Raw genomic sequence first — 14,437 nt, 5'->3', positions numbered from 1 at the left:
CACACTAAAAGGGGGGTTAGCCCTATTAGTGGTTTGTTCTTTTCATCGCCTTTTACGACTGGCAGAACATACCAGAGGCCTATACTTTTCCCGGGTCTCCACGGGTTGTTTTATTATTATTATTGTTATTATTATTATCAGTTTATTTAACACCATATCCATCTACTTTTTGTAAGGTCACCAGTTTATTTATTGTTTTTCATTGATGAATAAATAACCAGTTCATCAAATCTTAAACCACTGGTGTTAGGAAGCATTACTGATTCTATTACTGATTCTGAGGGACTTCTCACTTATTATTAATTTGTGAACCTGACACACTTAGAATATCGACAGTAGGACCACTAGTGTAACCTATATAGTTTAACCTAGCAAAACTTCAAGGCAATAAGTGACAGTGAGGAACCCTTCCTTGCGAAAAATAATCAGCAAGCATTAGTGAGGATTGCACATCTGTCCAACTTCCACAACTTCAATTTTTGTTGACTGATATTCAGATAGGGAGAAGTGATCATTCCTGTAGTGTGTGCCAAAAGGAGGTAGAGCTCAGTTGGACAACTATAATTATATACCATCCAGAACAACTACCTCAGCATGGGCTATAGAAAACACTGTTCCAATGATACAACTCCGTTCACTGTGTGTCATAGGTCACAATAATGTGTGGGTGCAGGAATACTGCCACTGAGTGCTTGAAGAATGGAGAAATGACACTGGAACTGACAAACCATGTTCACATTTGCACACCCAATAGCAGAGAATGACTATATGTGAAACAAAACACAACAAACTCCCCTTGCCAAAGCACCACAGTTATGACAGTGGAGAATGTTTACACGGAATGAAATGACATACGTCTCACTGTTGTATTATACAGGATTCTAGTGCCCAATCATATCCATCACTTCAGTTGTCTGCACATTGCAAGCAACCTATGCTTTCCACAAGACTGCATCCAGCTCCCATATTGTGTCAGAATGGTTTGAGGAACACTTCACAGGCTTTAGAATGCTCCCCAGGTCCACCAGATCAATTCTACTGGTTACATCTGTGATAACAAGTGAGATGTACACAGTTTGCAACTAGCTTCGACCATTCTTCAAGCTTGTGGCCAGGGGTTGAACAATCATGGACCAGGGCAGGTCCCCAAAGTATTGGTGTCTTGTGGAGCCCTAACAACACTTAATGAACATTAAAAGTTGTATATACAACTATTTTAGCTGTGCAATTGTCCACTCCTTCCCTTATCTCAGTCTGAAAGTTTATCTTCTCTACCATTTCTAACTCTACATATTTTCAAATGTCATCTGTTACTGATGAAACATTATTTACTTTTATCTCTTCCTATCCTGCTGTCTCTCTGTCTAGTCCACCTACAATTCTAGTTCCAGGAACTTTTCCTATTCTTTCAGAAGATGAAAAGAATCCCATGTGACTGCTGTGGCTGTTTTACATCTGTGTGAATCTACTGATCTATAGTAAGTAAATAACATCTGGTTCTAGAATATAAAACAAGTTACAGCAGACGCATGACATAGTTACAGTTATTTATCATTATGTAACACATTGTCTGCAATATCTTATAGAAAAGTGGAACACTTGCCTCAGTAGATCCAGTAAATGCAATTTTGTTGATGTCAGGATGCATAGAAAGAGCAGCTCCAGCTGTTGGTCCAAACCCTGTTACTACATTGATAACACCATTGGGAAACCCTGCCTAAAACAATAAAAACATATCACAGATAAGAGGGCACAGTCAATGGAATGTGAAAACTGATTCTTGATTTAGCTACACCAACCTCTTTGGTAAGCGCAGCCACATACAGAGCCGTGAGTGGCGTCTGCTCAGCAGGCTTCAGTACGATGGTACAGCCAGCAGCCAGAGCGGGGCCCCACTTCCACACCAACATTAGAATAGGGTAGTTCCACGGAATAATCTGTCCCACCACACCCACTGGCTCCTTTCGTGTATATGTGAAGAAATTTCCATCTGTGGTCACGAAATAAAGGACATAAAAATAATTCACATTAAATCACAACACAATTCAAAAATTCAGAAAATTCATTTATGTTAAATTCAACTGGAGTGGGCATCACAAAGACAGCTCTCTTCTATATAATTAAAATAATGTGATGTTGTTGAGAAGGATATAGAGGGCACGGGTGAAACTCAGGATGTTGTGCTCAGAAAGACGTTGTGCCAATGGCTGGTCCATTTGTGTCGACAGCTGATTGGTAGCAGTGCCCATGTAAAATAATGTGCTAAGTTACAACAGAGCTCATTTACAATACGTATAGCTGCCTCTGATAGGGTAGGATAAGACAGTGGTGGGATTTAAGTAGTATGTTCTTCAACACCAGCTTCTTTGAATGAGGTAGATGGCAGTTGTCCTTGCAACACATCCCTCAATCCAGTAATGCTCTTGGCCTCAGTCTCCATTAACCCCTGCCCCACACCCACCTTCACCCACTGTCTTATAATCCTAACTTCACTCATAATGCACTCTCACCCTCTTCTCTACAATCTCCCTCTTTGTCAGTTCCATCACCCCTCCCAATCCACGTCTACATCTACATCTACATTTATACTCTGCAAGCCACCCAACGGTGTGTGGCGGAGGGCACTTTACGTGCCACTGTCATTACCTCCCTTTCCTGTTCCAGTCGCGTATGGTTCGCGGGAAGAATGACTGTCTTAAAGCCTCTGTGCGCGCTCTAATCTCTCTAATTTTACATTCGTGATCTCCTCGGGAGGTATAAGTAGGGGGAAGCAATATATTCGATACCTCATCTAGAAACGCACCCTCTCGAAACCTGGCGAGCAAGCTACACCGCGATGCAGAGCGCCTCTCTTGCAGAGTCTGCCACTTGAGTTTGTTAAACATCTCCGTAACGCTATCACGGTTACCATATAACCCTGTGACGAAACGCGCCGCTCTTCTTTGGATCTTCTCTATCTCCTCCGTCAACCCGATCTGGTGCGGATCCCACACTGATGAGCAATACTCAAGTATAGGTCAAACGAGTGTTTTGTAAGCCACCTCCTTTGTTGATGGACTACATTTTCTAAGGACTCTCCCAATGAATCTCAACCTGGTACCCGCCTTACCAACAATTAATTTTATATGATCATTCCACTTCAAATTGTTCCGCACGCATACTCCCAGATATTTTACAGAAGTAACTGCTACCAGTGTTTGTTCCGCTATCATATAATCATACAATAAAGGATCCTTCTTTCTATGTATTCTCAATACATTACATTTGTCTATGTTAAGGGTCAGTTGCCACTCCCTGCACCAAGTGCCTATCCGCTGCAGATCTTCCTGCATTTCGCTACAGTTTTCTAATGCTGCAATTTCTCTGTATACTACAGCATCATCCGCGAAAAGCCGCATGGAACTTCCGACACTATCTACTAGGTCATTTATATATATTGTGAAAAGCAATGGTCCCATAACACTCCCCTGTGGCACGCCAGAGGTTACTTTAACGTCTGTAGACGTCTCTCCGTTGATAACAACATGCTGTGTTCTGTTTGCTAAAAACTCTTCAATCCAGCCACACAGCTGGTCTGATATTCCGTAGGCTCTTAGTTTGTTTATCAGGCGACAGTGCGGAACTGTATCGAACGTCACTGTGTGCTGTGCACAGCTCCCCCTGCCTGCAGCCACAACTATGTCACATTCTTTTCCTGTGCATGTGCTGTCTCTCTCTCTCCTAGCCATCAGCCACCCCTCTATAATCTTTCCTCACACGCCCCAGATCATCTTTTCCTCACCCACTCCACCTGATACAGAATGAAGAGAGTGAAATCTTATGTAAATTTAAAAAATAATGTTAACTGTATTAGAAGGAAAATAGGATTGAGAAAGGTATAAAATTATGAAACAGAATTGCTTGTCAATATTTACCTTCAGGAGGTGAAATATCTACTGCTGATATTCACTTATGAAGATACACAACACTACATGTAATTTGTTATGTGAATTTTGTAAAATCATCGGTCTCATAGAAATCCGACTCACTACAGTACAAAAAAGCACATTTCAACATTAAGTATGGCAACCAAAGCTACAACACAAGGGCAGACACATAAAACAAAACAAATATTAGTGTTAAACTTTTGACAATAGTAGGATAATATAATTCACAATAAAATGACACCGTCATGCTGTTAACTGGTCATATTATACTTCTGACTACAATAGTATCATGTGTAGGAATTACTCAGGGCCAGTTTAAGGCCAAAGTGACAATGCAATGTCACAACTTCAGGCAGTAGTGCCAGCCAAGTGTAAGATTCGTATATAGTGCATACCACAATTGGTATTAAAAACTGACATGGGTGAAAACTTACACAGGAAAAGGAGGCTCTTAACAATAGATTTATCGTTTGGTGCCCCATTTCCCTCATAAGTTTTTACTCGCGTCAGTACTGTGGGAAAAAATATTCTTGAACTGGCCTTGCTTTTACTTGGAAATGAAGCTGATTTTGAAAATAAGGTACTTGCAGTTTGAATGGAACAAATAATATTGTAGTAATGGGTAAAAGAAAAGTACTTGAAAAAGGCAAATGATAAAATGTTTCAACATGTTGCCTCTTCATGAGGAGCACTATGAAAATCAGAAACAGGAGTTTGATGATTAAATGCAAATTCTGTCAACAGGAGGTTCAGGACAATAGTGTAACCAGAGGGAATGTGAGAAAAAGCTTACAAGGGCTCATGTATATGTCCTGCATACATTGCCATTGTACGCATACCAAAACTGATGGCTTTAATTGTGACTTAGTTGCAATTCACCACAGATATGACTTGAAATGCTTTGAATAACTGCACCAGTTTCTTGCTATTTTCTGGTATAATTGCAGTTGACCTGCAGCCAACAAATGTATCCATCACAATAATTGACTGTTGAATAGTTGGTTCATCATTTTCATATTTGGGCCTCCTCCAATGAGAAAGCAATGTCGATAATAATGTGTCACTGTAACAGGACTGTGTTTTAATTGGTGGCATTTGAGTACCAGTAAAGCATGTTGCTTGACAGAATGCGACATATCATTATCTACCCTGCTATCCCTTCCATGCTCACCCCAGCCACCTCCTTACTCCCACCACCCGACTACCTCTCCCATCATGTGCTGCTGCTTGCAGTCTGGCATCAGCAGCCAGAGGTGGTGGTCGTGCGCGTGCGAGTTTATTTCCAAACAGTCCTATTGGAAGAACATCCACAACTGAGCATGTTACTAGAGGTTGAAAATCTGCTTCAGTTGTAAATTTCTTTTATTATCATGAATGGTTTTTGGCTCCTCAGGTGTCGCAACTCTGCTATGACCTCCCGAGCGCCACGGTGGACATGGCGCCTAGTACACATCAACTGCTGTGCTCGGATGCCACAGAACAGTTGCGATACCTGAAAATTGGCTTATGAGAGCCCAAAACTGGTCGTGATAATAAAATAAATTTACAACTGAAGCGGATTTTCAACCTCTAGTTGTCTATTTCCTCTAGCTGTCTATTTCCAATGAAGGCCTTGTTGACCGGAACCTCACTTTCTGACAGTCTTTTTGTTGTGCCTACCTGTAATTCAGCACCCCTGCTGTATGGTGGGTAGCAACTATCCTTTTCATAATACTGTTACATTCCAACTTGGATTTTCCATTTTCACTATCTCCTTTCCACATGTGCAACCGCTTGCCAAATGTTACCCGTGGAACTCTTCACTGACTGCCATTTCAATGCTGCAGCACAGTCTTTACAATATACTGCACAATGATTACAGTTTCCAGCACCACCTGATAATGAAATTTAAAACTGCAATTGTCCTGCATCCAATTTTCATGAATTCTCAATGGAGAGATCACATGTTGCAACCTTCTACTGTTCAGCATACCTGCATTATTTCTTTTCAGACTTACAGGAACTGTTAGTAAAACACACTGTACACTTTGGTACTGACACATAATTCCCTAATGATGGAATCTTAATACTACATGCTACAACATAAATAAAATGCAGAATTACTCCTTTAGTTTCATACCTGATGGAATAGTATTCCCATGAATTTTGTCTGCCCATCCAGCAAAGTAACGAAGTGTATCAATTGCCATATTGATGTCAAACAGGGAGTCTCCATATGGTTTCCCATTGTCCAGAGTTTCCACACTGGCCAGGTACTCAATGTCTCTCTGAATCAAGTCAGCAAGCTGCAATTAACATTATTTGTATGAGAAACATATGAAACAGAATGTGATCCATCATTTGTTACACACTGTACATGTTAATATGACAAACTGAACTGCTACAGAGTTCCTATAAACACTCAAACACAAGTGTAAATCTAAATTACTTCTCTAAATTATTAATGGAAAATCTCATATAAAGATGTGAAACAAATATTAACAAAGAGATAGAGGGGCTGGCCAGTACTTACCTCAGCTCAGTACAGCCGATAGATACACAAAAAATAAGAACCGAAAATTTACGTTCCTAGCTTTCGGAACAAATGTTCCTTCATCAGGGAGGAGAGAGGGGAAAGAAAGGGAAGAAGGGAAAGGAGATTCAGTTACTCACAACCCAGGTTATGAAGCAACAGGGAAAGGAAAATAGGGAGGGTAGCAAGGATGGAGGCATGGTTGTCAGAGGGAAGCCAAAGATATTCTACTGTAAGTACTGTGCCAGCTTCAAACCAAAGAGGATGCATACAGAAGTAAAGAGGTATATAGTATAAAGATAAACACAACTATGTAGGATGAAAGATGTGTGAATGGCTAAAGAGGAAAGGGGAAGAGGAGAAGACTGAAGAGTAAATGGGAGTGAGGTGGTTTAACGTAGGTTCAGTCCAGGGGGATGGCAGGATGAAAGGATGTGTTGGAGTGCAAGTTCCCATCTCCGCAGTTCAAAGGGACTGGTGTTGGGTGGGAGAAGCCAAATGGCACATATGGTGTAGCAGGTTCCTAGGTCCCTAGAATTATGCTGGAGGGCATGCTCCGCTACTGGGTATTGGGCATCTCCTAGGCGGACAGTTCGTCTGTGTCCGTTCATGCGCTCAGCCAGTTTAGTTGTTGTCATGCCGATGTAAAAGGCTGTGCAGTGCAGGCATGTCAGTTGATAAATGACATGTGTAGTTTCACACGTGGCCCTGCCTTGAATTGTGTATGTTTTACCAGTAGTGGGGCTGGAGTAGGTGGTTGTTGCATGGGGCAGGTTTTGCAGCGGGGTCGGTTACAGGGGTAGGAACCGCTGGGTAGAGAAGGTAGTCTGGGAATATTGTAGGGTTTAACAAGGATGTTACAGAGGTTAGGGGGGCGACGAAAGGCAACTCTGGGTGGTGTGGGGAGGATTTTGTCAAGGGATGATCTCATTTCAGGGGTTGACTTGAGAAAGTCATATCCCTGGCGGAGTAATTTGTTGATGTTTTTGAGGCCAGGATAATACTGGGTGACAAGGGGGATGCTTCTGTGTGGTCTGGGGGTAGGAACATTGTTGTTGGACGGGGAGGAATGTATTGCTCGGGAAATCTGTTTGTGGACAAGGTCTGCAGGATAGTTGCGGGAGAGGAAAGCACTGGTCAGGTTATTGGTGTAATTGTTGACGGATTCGTCACTGGAGCAGATACGTTTGCCACGAATACCTAGGCTGTAGGGAAGGGAGCGTTTGATGTAGAAAGGATGGCAGCTATCAAAGTGAAGGTACTGTTGTTTGTTTGTGGGTTTGATATGGACAGAGGTGTGGATGTGAGCTTCAACAAGATGAAGGTCAACATCCAGGAAGGTGGCTTGGGTTTTGGAGAAGGACCAGGTGAAATTCAGATTCGAAAAAGAGTTGAGGTTATGGAGGAAATTAAGGAGTGTTTCTTCACCATGAGTCCAGACCACAAAGATGTCATCTATAAACCTACACCAGGGCAGGCGAAGCAGCTGTTGGGTCTTCAGGAAAGCCTCCTCCATGCGACCCATGAAGAGGTTGGCATAGGATGGAGCCATCCTGGTTCCCATGGCCGTTCCCCTGATTTGTTTGTAGGTCTGGCCTTCAAAAGTGAAGTAGTTATGGGTGAGGATGAAGTTGGTAAGTGTGATAAGGAACGAGGTTTTTGGAAGATCTTCGGGTGGGCGTTGGGAGAGGTAGTGCTCAAGGGCAGAGAGACCATGGGTATGTGGGATGTTTGTGTAAAGGGATGTAGCATCTATGGTGACAAGAAAGGTTTCAGGTGGGAGAGGAGTGGGAATGGATTTGAGGCGTTCTAGGAAGTGGTTTGTGTCTTTGATGTAGGATGGGAGTCTGCGGGTGATAGGTTGGAGGTGCTGGTCTACCAGAGCTGAGATACGTTCGGTTGGGGCTTTGAAGCCTGCTACAATGGGATGGCCAGGATGGTTCTCTTTGTGGATTTTGGGTAATAGGTAGAAGGTAGGGGTACGTGGCTCAGGTGGAGTGAGTAAGTCTATGGAAGCCGTTGTGAGGCCTTGTGAGGGACCTTGGATTTTTTGGATCTTTTGCAGCTCAGTCTGGATGGAGGGAATGGGATCCTGGGTAACAGGTTTGTAGGTTGGGGTGTCTGAGAGTTGATGCAGTCCTTCTGCCACATACTCCACACGGTCAAGTACGACAGTTGTGGGGCCTTTATCCGCCGGGAGGATGACAATAGAGCGGTCTATTTTCAGCTCCTTAATGGCACGGGATTCAGCTGGGGTGATGTTGGGGGTTGTTGGGATGTTCTTCAAGAAGGACTGGGAGGCAACACTGGATGTGAGGAATTCCTGAAATGTCTGCAAGGGATGGTTTTGGGGGAGGGGAGGAGGATCCCTTTGAGAAGGCAGTCGGAACTGTTCTAGACAGGGTTCAACACTGGGTCTAGTATTTGGGGGCTGTGTTTGGGTAGTGAAGTGATATTTCCAGTTGAGGTTCCGGGTGAATGAGAGGAGATCTTTAACCAGGGCAGTGTGGTTGAATTTAGGCGTGGGGCTAAAGGTTAAGCCTTTCGATAGAACAGATGTCTCTGAAGGAGAGAGGGATCTGGATGAGAGGTTTAGGACTGAATTGGGACTGGTGATATGTGGCATTTGACTGTGGTTATAGTTGAGATTTGGTCTGTGTGGTGTATGTGCTGGGATGGGGAGATTGAGTAGGGTGGCTAGGCTAGGTTTGTTGGCTATGAGGCGGGGTTTGTTGAAGGTTTTGTTGTGGTTAGTGTTTGTGAGGGATAAGGAGAGGGACCCCACTTCTTAGGTGTTGCACTAGCACTGTGGATAGTTTTTTCAGGTGGTGTGTGGCATGGAACTCAAGTTTGCAGCTGGCTTCTAGGATGATGTTCCTGAGTGTGTTCTCCAAGCAAGGGTTTGAGAGGTGGAGGACTTTGAAGAGAGATAGGAGCTGTTGGGAGTGGTGGTTACATGAAGTAGTGTAGAGATTCAGGACACGTTGGGTAAGGGCTAAGGATTGAAGGTTCTGGAAGTCTAGGAGAGACTGGTGGAAGGAGGAATTGCACCCGGAGATGGGAACTTTTAAGGTAAGCCCTTTAGGGGTAATTCCAAAGGTTAAGCAGGACCGGATGAAAAGTATGTGGGATTGCAGTTTCCTACCCCTGTAACCGACCCCGCTGCAAAACCTGCCCCATGCATCCCCCCACAACCACCTACTCCAGCCCTGCTACTGGTAAAACATACACAATTCAAGGCAGGGCCACGTGTGAAACTACACATGTCATTTATCAACTGACATGCCTGCACTGCACAGCCTTTTACATCGGCATGACAACAACTAAACTGGCTGAGTGCATGAACGGACACAGACGAACTGTCCGCCTAGGAGATGCCTAATACCCAGTAGCAGAGCATGCCCTCCAGCATAATTATAGGGACCTACGAACCTGCTACACCGTATGTGCCATTTGGCTTCTCCCACCCAACACCAGTCCCTCTGAACTGCGGAGATGGGAACTTGCACTCCAACACATCCTTTCATCCTGCCATCCCCCTGGACTGAACCTACGTTAAACAACCTCACTCCCATTTACTCCTCAGTCTTCTCCTCTTCCCCTTTCCTCTTTAGCCATTCACGCATCTTTCATCCTACATAGTTGTGTTTATCTTTATACTATATACCTCTTTACTTCTGTATGCATCCTCTTTGGTTTGAAGCTGGCACAGTACTTACAGTAGAATATCTTTGGCTTCCCTCTGACAACCATGCCTCCATCCTTGCTACCCTCCCTATTTTCCTTTCCCTGTTGCTTCATAACCTGGGTTGTGAGTAACTGAATCTCCTTTCCCTTCTTCCCTTTCTTTCCCCTCTCTCCTCCCCGATGAAGGAACATTTGTTCCGAAAGCTAGGAACGTAAATTTTCGGCTCTGTTTTATGTGTATCTATCGGCTGTACTGAGCTGAGGTAAGTACTGGCCAGCCCCTTTATCTCTTTGTTAGTATAAATTAATTCTCTGGCAGTTCATTGTTTGACATCAGCTGTACTGAGTATAAATTTACTACCCAATAGTGACATATAAAAATTTGTGCCAGACCTGGGCCTTAACCTATATTTCCCACTTATTGTGAGAGGCCACCTGAACCACTTCATCTATACATGCATGCTCCCAAGACCGACCCAAATGTCCATATGTCACACTGCCTACATCCTTATATTGTAGTTTGGGTCAGTCTGGGGAGCATACATGGATAACACATTTTTTTTTCATTTTGAATAATCGTTCTTGTCATTTCCCTGAATATTGATCATTCCTCCTGAGACACCTTATATATCAGTACAACAGCATGGATCTAGGGTAGTAGTGAAACATCGTCCTACAAAAGAAGACTGAATGTGTCCTCTGATTCTGTAGAAAATTTGAAAACATGGCTTTATGCATCATTTCTTCCACAGATTAAATGATGTCTCTACTAAAGTTACTATATACACTTGTTAGTACAGAAGTGATCCAAGGTCCTGAAAGTATAAACTTTCAGCTGATCTTTGCACAGAATTATTGTACTAATGGCAAATATTTCAACCATTACTATTCAGAAGCATCTAGAACATTCACTAATACATAAGAAATTGTTGGAGAGTTTAAATGTATTGGCAGTTCAGGGGCTAAGAATACAAGTGGTATAAGTAGTGCAAGTGACATTTCACAAGAAAATTATCTAAATGCACATCTGGAAAGCTAAAGTTCGGATCTCTTCAGAGCAAAGGAAGTACATGTGACTTCCTGCATAGCTTTGTACTCTGTCATGATAAAATTTAAGTTCTAAGTCTGGACTGCATTTAGAATAGAACTGCTATAAGTTAAATGTAAGACAGAAGGACAATTGTTGCTGTCTTTAATTACTGTTCAGGTATGTACTTTTCTGAAAGTACAGCAATAGCCTAATGCATACACTTTTAAGAATCCTTATAATATTTGAAATGCTGCCTTTACATCTTGAGGCAAATCAGCATATTGAGCACAACAGGTCCTTTAAACTTTACACATGCATATGGAATGTGATAAAAACTCTGGTCTCCATGAAAAGGCAAAGAAACACTTCAGACATGTATTCATTCCCCAAAACATGCAGTGAAGCAGGTCAGCAGAACGTTTCCCATGGTGGAAGGGAGAACAGAAAACTTCCATTCATTAAAGCAATGGATACCAAAGCAAGTTGCTAAGCCTACAGAAGGAAACAAAATACAATGGAAGAATACCACAAGAGGATTTTAGGACCCCCAATGTTCATCCCCTATCAATACCACTTCTGCAACCTTTGCATCAAAATGAGTTTGAAATAAAATTTGAGATATGGAAAAAAAGTCCAGGAGATGAAGAACTACATCCCTCCACTTTATCACGAGTTCTGTAACAATTAATTCCATTCCCCGTCAGCAGTTACAATGAGAAGGAATCAGGACATGGTCAAAGAAGGGGATGAGGGAGACTGAAAAATTCACAGTGTAATGGTAAACCATCACGAGTGTTGCCCACGAAGGACATTCTTGAAGACATACCACAGAAGGAAATGATTGTGATTACATAGACACTGGCTGTGAGAGGATTATAGACATGACTACAAATAATCCCTCATATGTGTTGGAAACACACCAATATATTTTTGTTATGGTATTTTAATTTTATCTGCTATTTGCCTATTGCTCTTCAATTTGTTATATTAATTTCACTTTAATTTCACACATGTTCCCATTTTACAATGAACATATATTGTACTATGTACATCATGTGCACTGTAAAAAATAAAAAAAAAATAAAAAATCTTTAAAAAAACAGCACTGTAAATAAAATGTTATTGCACTTGTAACTGTTTCACTGTAAACAGTTTTAAGACACAAGGAGTAAAAGTATTTTTAGTATATTATAAAAAATAGTGGAGAGGCATTACAACTTCTAACCATACCTACAACTATACACATACCAACCAACCATTAGGAAAAGATAGCCAATATTCCGATAGTAACTCATATAATTCATAACTAGCTATTTAACTGTCTTTGTCGTTTACTCAGCTAGCTTCAGCTGGCACTTTTACCATTTGTACCCTCACCCCCTCCATTATATACATACGGATGCTGTAACATTTTAGTTTCTCTACATGAATTCATAATCCGCATAGTTAAAGGCCTGGGCAAGATTACATAAAACGCCAATAAGGTAATTTCTCTTATTTATTTCTACCAGCACTATGTTCACCACATGATATATTGCTTTCTTAGTAGAGGAACCTTGACAGAAGCTGAAATGAGCTGCTGTTAATTCTCAGAGAGATGGTTCAATGTTCTTTTGTAAGCTAGCTTAAAAAAGAAAGAGAGAGAACACAGCACACACGAAGGAGGGAGTTGGATCTATAATTAGAGTTCACATGCACATCACATCTTTTTTCAGAAATGGGTGTTACTACCCCACACATTTCAGTCTTTCAGGAAAATACTCCTCTTCTCATCAACTCGTTACAAAGGTAACTCAAAGGGACTGCAACAAAGTCAGCACAAGATTTTAGTACTTCCGCTTCAATACCATCATGGCCAGAAGAGTTACTGCTTTTCTGGGATCTGGTGATCTATTTAATGAATGATTTGGCAAAACTGATGTCTGGTGATGGCATATACAATGCCTGCCAAAACATGTCCAATGGACCTCCTTTCCTGTCTGATCTTTTTTGTCCATGTGTTTTCAGTTACTATTAGAAAAACTTCATTGAATTTAGTAGCTAATGATTTGAATTTAATGTAATTTGTCTTACTGCTATGTCCATTTTCTTTACTAAGTGTATTTATTTGAAGCCTATCTTCTTGAAATTTTGATCTTTTGAGCATAGCAAATGGTTTAAGCCTTTCTGATCACTTTGTAAAGAATATTGCAATACCTCCTGTCGAGTCTTTACTTTTTGATTAGAGCTATCAAAATTTGAAGTTCCATGCTGCTTTTGTAGTGTACTTGTAAATAATTTGACTCACAGAAATATCACCAAACTACAAAATGTCAGCCCCTGTGGCTTTTTCTTTAATTTATCTGTCCCCGTTCCTGCAATGTCAGATCAGACTCAGTCATGGATGTGATGCATGAAAAGTTTTCAATATTATATTGTTGAAGTATACTAATCTTACATGAACTCAAATAGTGAAATGCAACAAAACTAAATTATCAAATACTGATACCTTACACTTGGCACACTTGGTAACAAACTTTACAACCACGCATACCTTATTCATCAGCTTGCCCCTTGCTGAAGCATCCATATTCCTCCATTCAGATCCCCTTTTGAAAGCTGCCTTGGCACCTGCAACTGCTCGATCAACATCAGCCTGGAAATGCAATAGAGAATATTATATACATAAACTTTCAGTCCAAACAAAGCATATTAATGATTGATTGGCAAGATAAGTAATCCAAGTGTATGACACAAAGTTATATTTGAAATAAAGTGTGTTGTATCACTAGCTTCTTTCGGAAGCACTATAAGAATATTAAAACTGAAAAAGGATTCTTCAATTACCTTGTCACCTTCAGCAACATCTATGATCTTTGTGCCAGTAGCTGGGTTGATGGTGGCGAACTTCTTTCCAGAAACAGCATCCACAAACTGGTTGTTGATGAAGAGCTAAAAACAAACCACAAAATGATTTTTTTTCTGTTCAGTCTTTGCACTATTGCAACAAAGGAGGAAAGTCCAGCACATCTAATCTTTTGCTTTAACTGAACAGCAAGATGGAATAGTATTTACAGTATTTTTTAGAAAACAGAAACATCTGATCATTAGCTTCCAATACAGAAAACTGCAAAAATGGATGACAGATGCAGAAAGTTATCCAAAAATAACTACTAAAACAATGAGCACATTATGTGTAAGGGATATTTCATAAGTGCAAGTGAACTAATCACTAAAACTTCCGAGTACTCTTAATAGTGAGGGATGGTCATGAGTCACGCCCACCCAACGCAGTCAGTAAGA

The 14,437-nt window shown here is 41.4% G+C and overlaps 1 protein-coding gene across 1 annotated transcript in view; it reads right to left on the bottom strand.

Moving 5' to 3' along the window:
- LOC126093202 (aldehyde dehydrogenase, mitochondrial-like) overlaps positions 1 to 14,437 on the bottom strand; it is a 153,512-nt gene that overhangs the window by 29,081 nt on the left and 109,994 nt on the right. Inside the window, exons 2-6 of the mRNA XM_049908705.1 lie at positions 13,982 to 14,086; positions 13,689 to 13,790; positions 6,046 to 6,211; positions 1,800 to 1,990; positions 1,604 to 1,717 (exon numbers count right to left, since the gene is read on the bottom strand). Of these exons, the coding sequence (XP_049764662.1) occupies positions 1,604 to 1,717; positions 1,800 to 1,990; positions 6,046 to 6,211; positions 13,689 to 13,790; positions 13,982 to 14,086 (678 nt within the window). The remainder of the gene's footprint in view (positions 1 to 1,603; positions 1,718 to 1,799; positions 1,991 to 6,045; positions 6,212 to 13,688; positions 13,791 to 13,981; positions 14,087 to 14,437) is intronic.

This window comes from Schistocerca cancellata, chromosome 1 (assembly GCF_023864275.1).
Source record: "Schistocerca cancellata isolate TAMUIC-IGC-003103 chromosome 1, iqSchCanc2.1, whole genome shotgun sequence".
NCBI classification, from domain to species: domain Eukaryota; kingdom Metazoa; phylum Arthropoda; class Insecta; order Orthoptera; family Acrididae; genus Schistocerca; species Schistocerca cancellata.
Note: the sequence above shows the minus strand (reverse complement) of the source record. Positions and strands in the feature narration are given on the sequence as shown.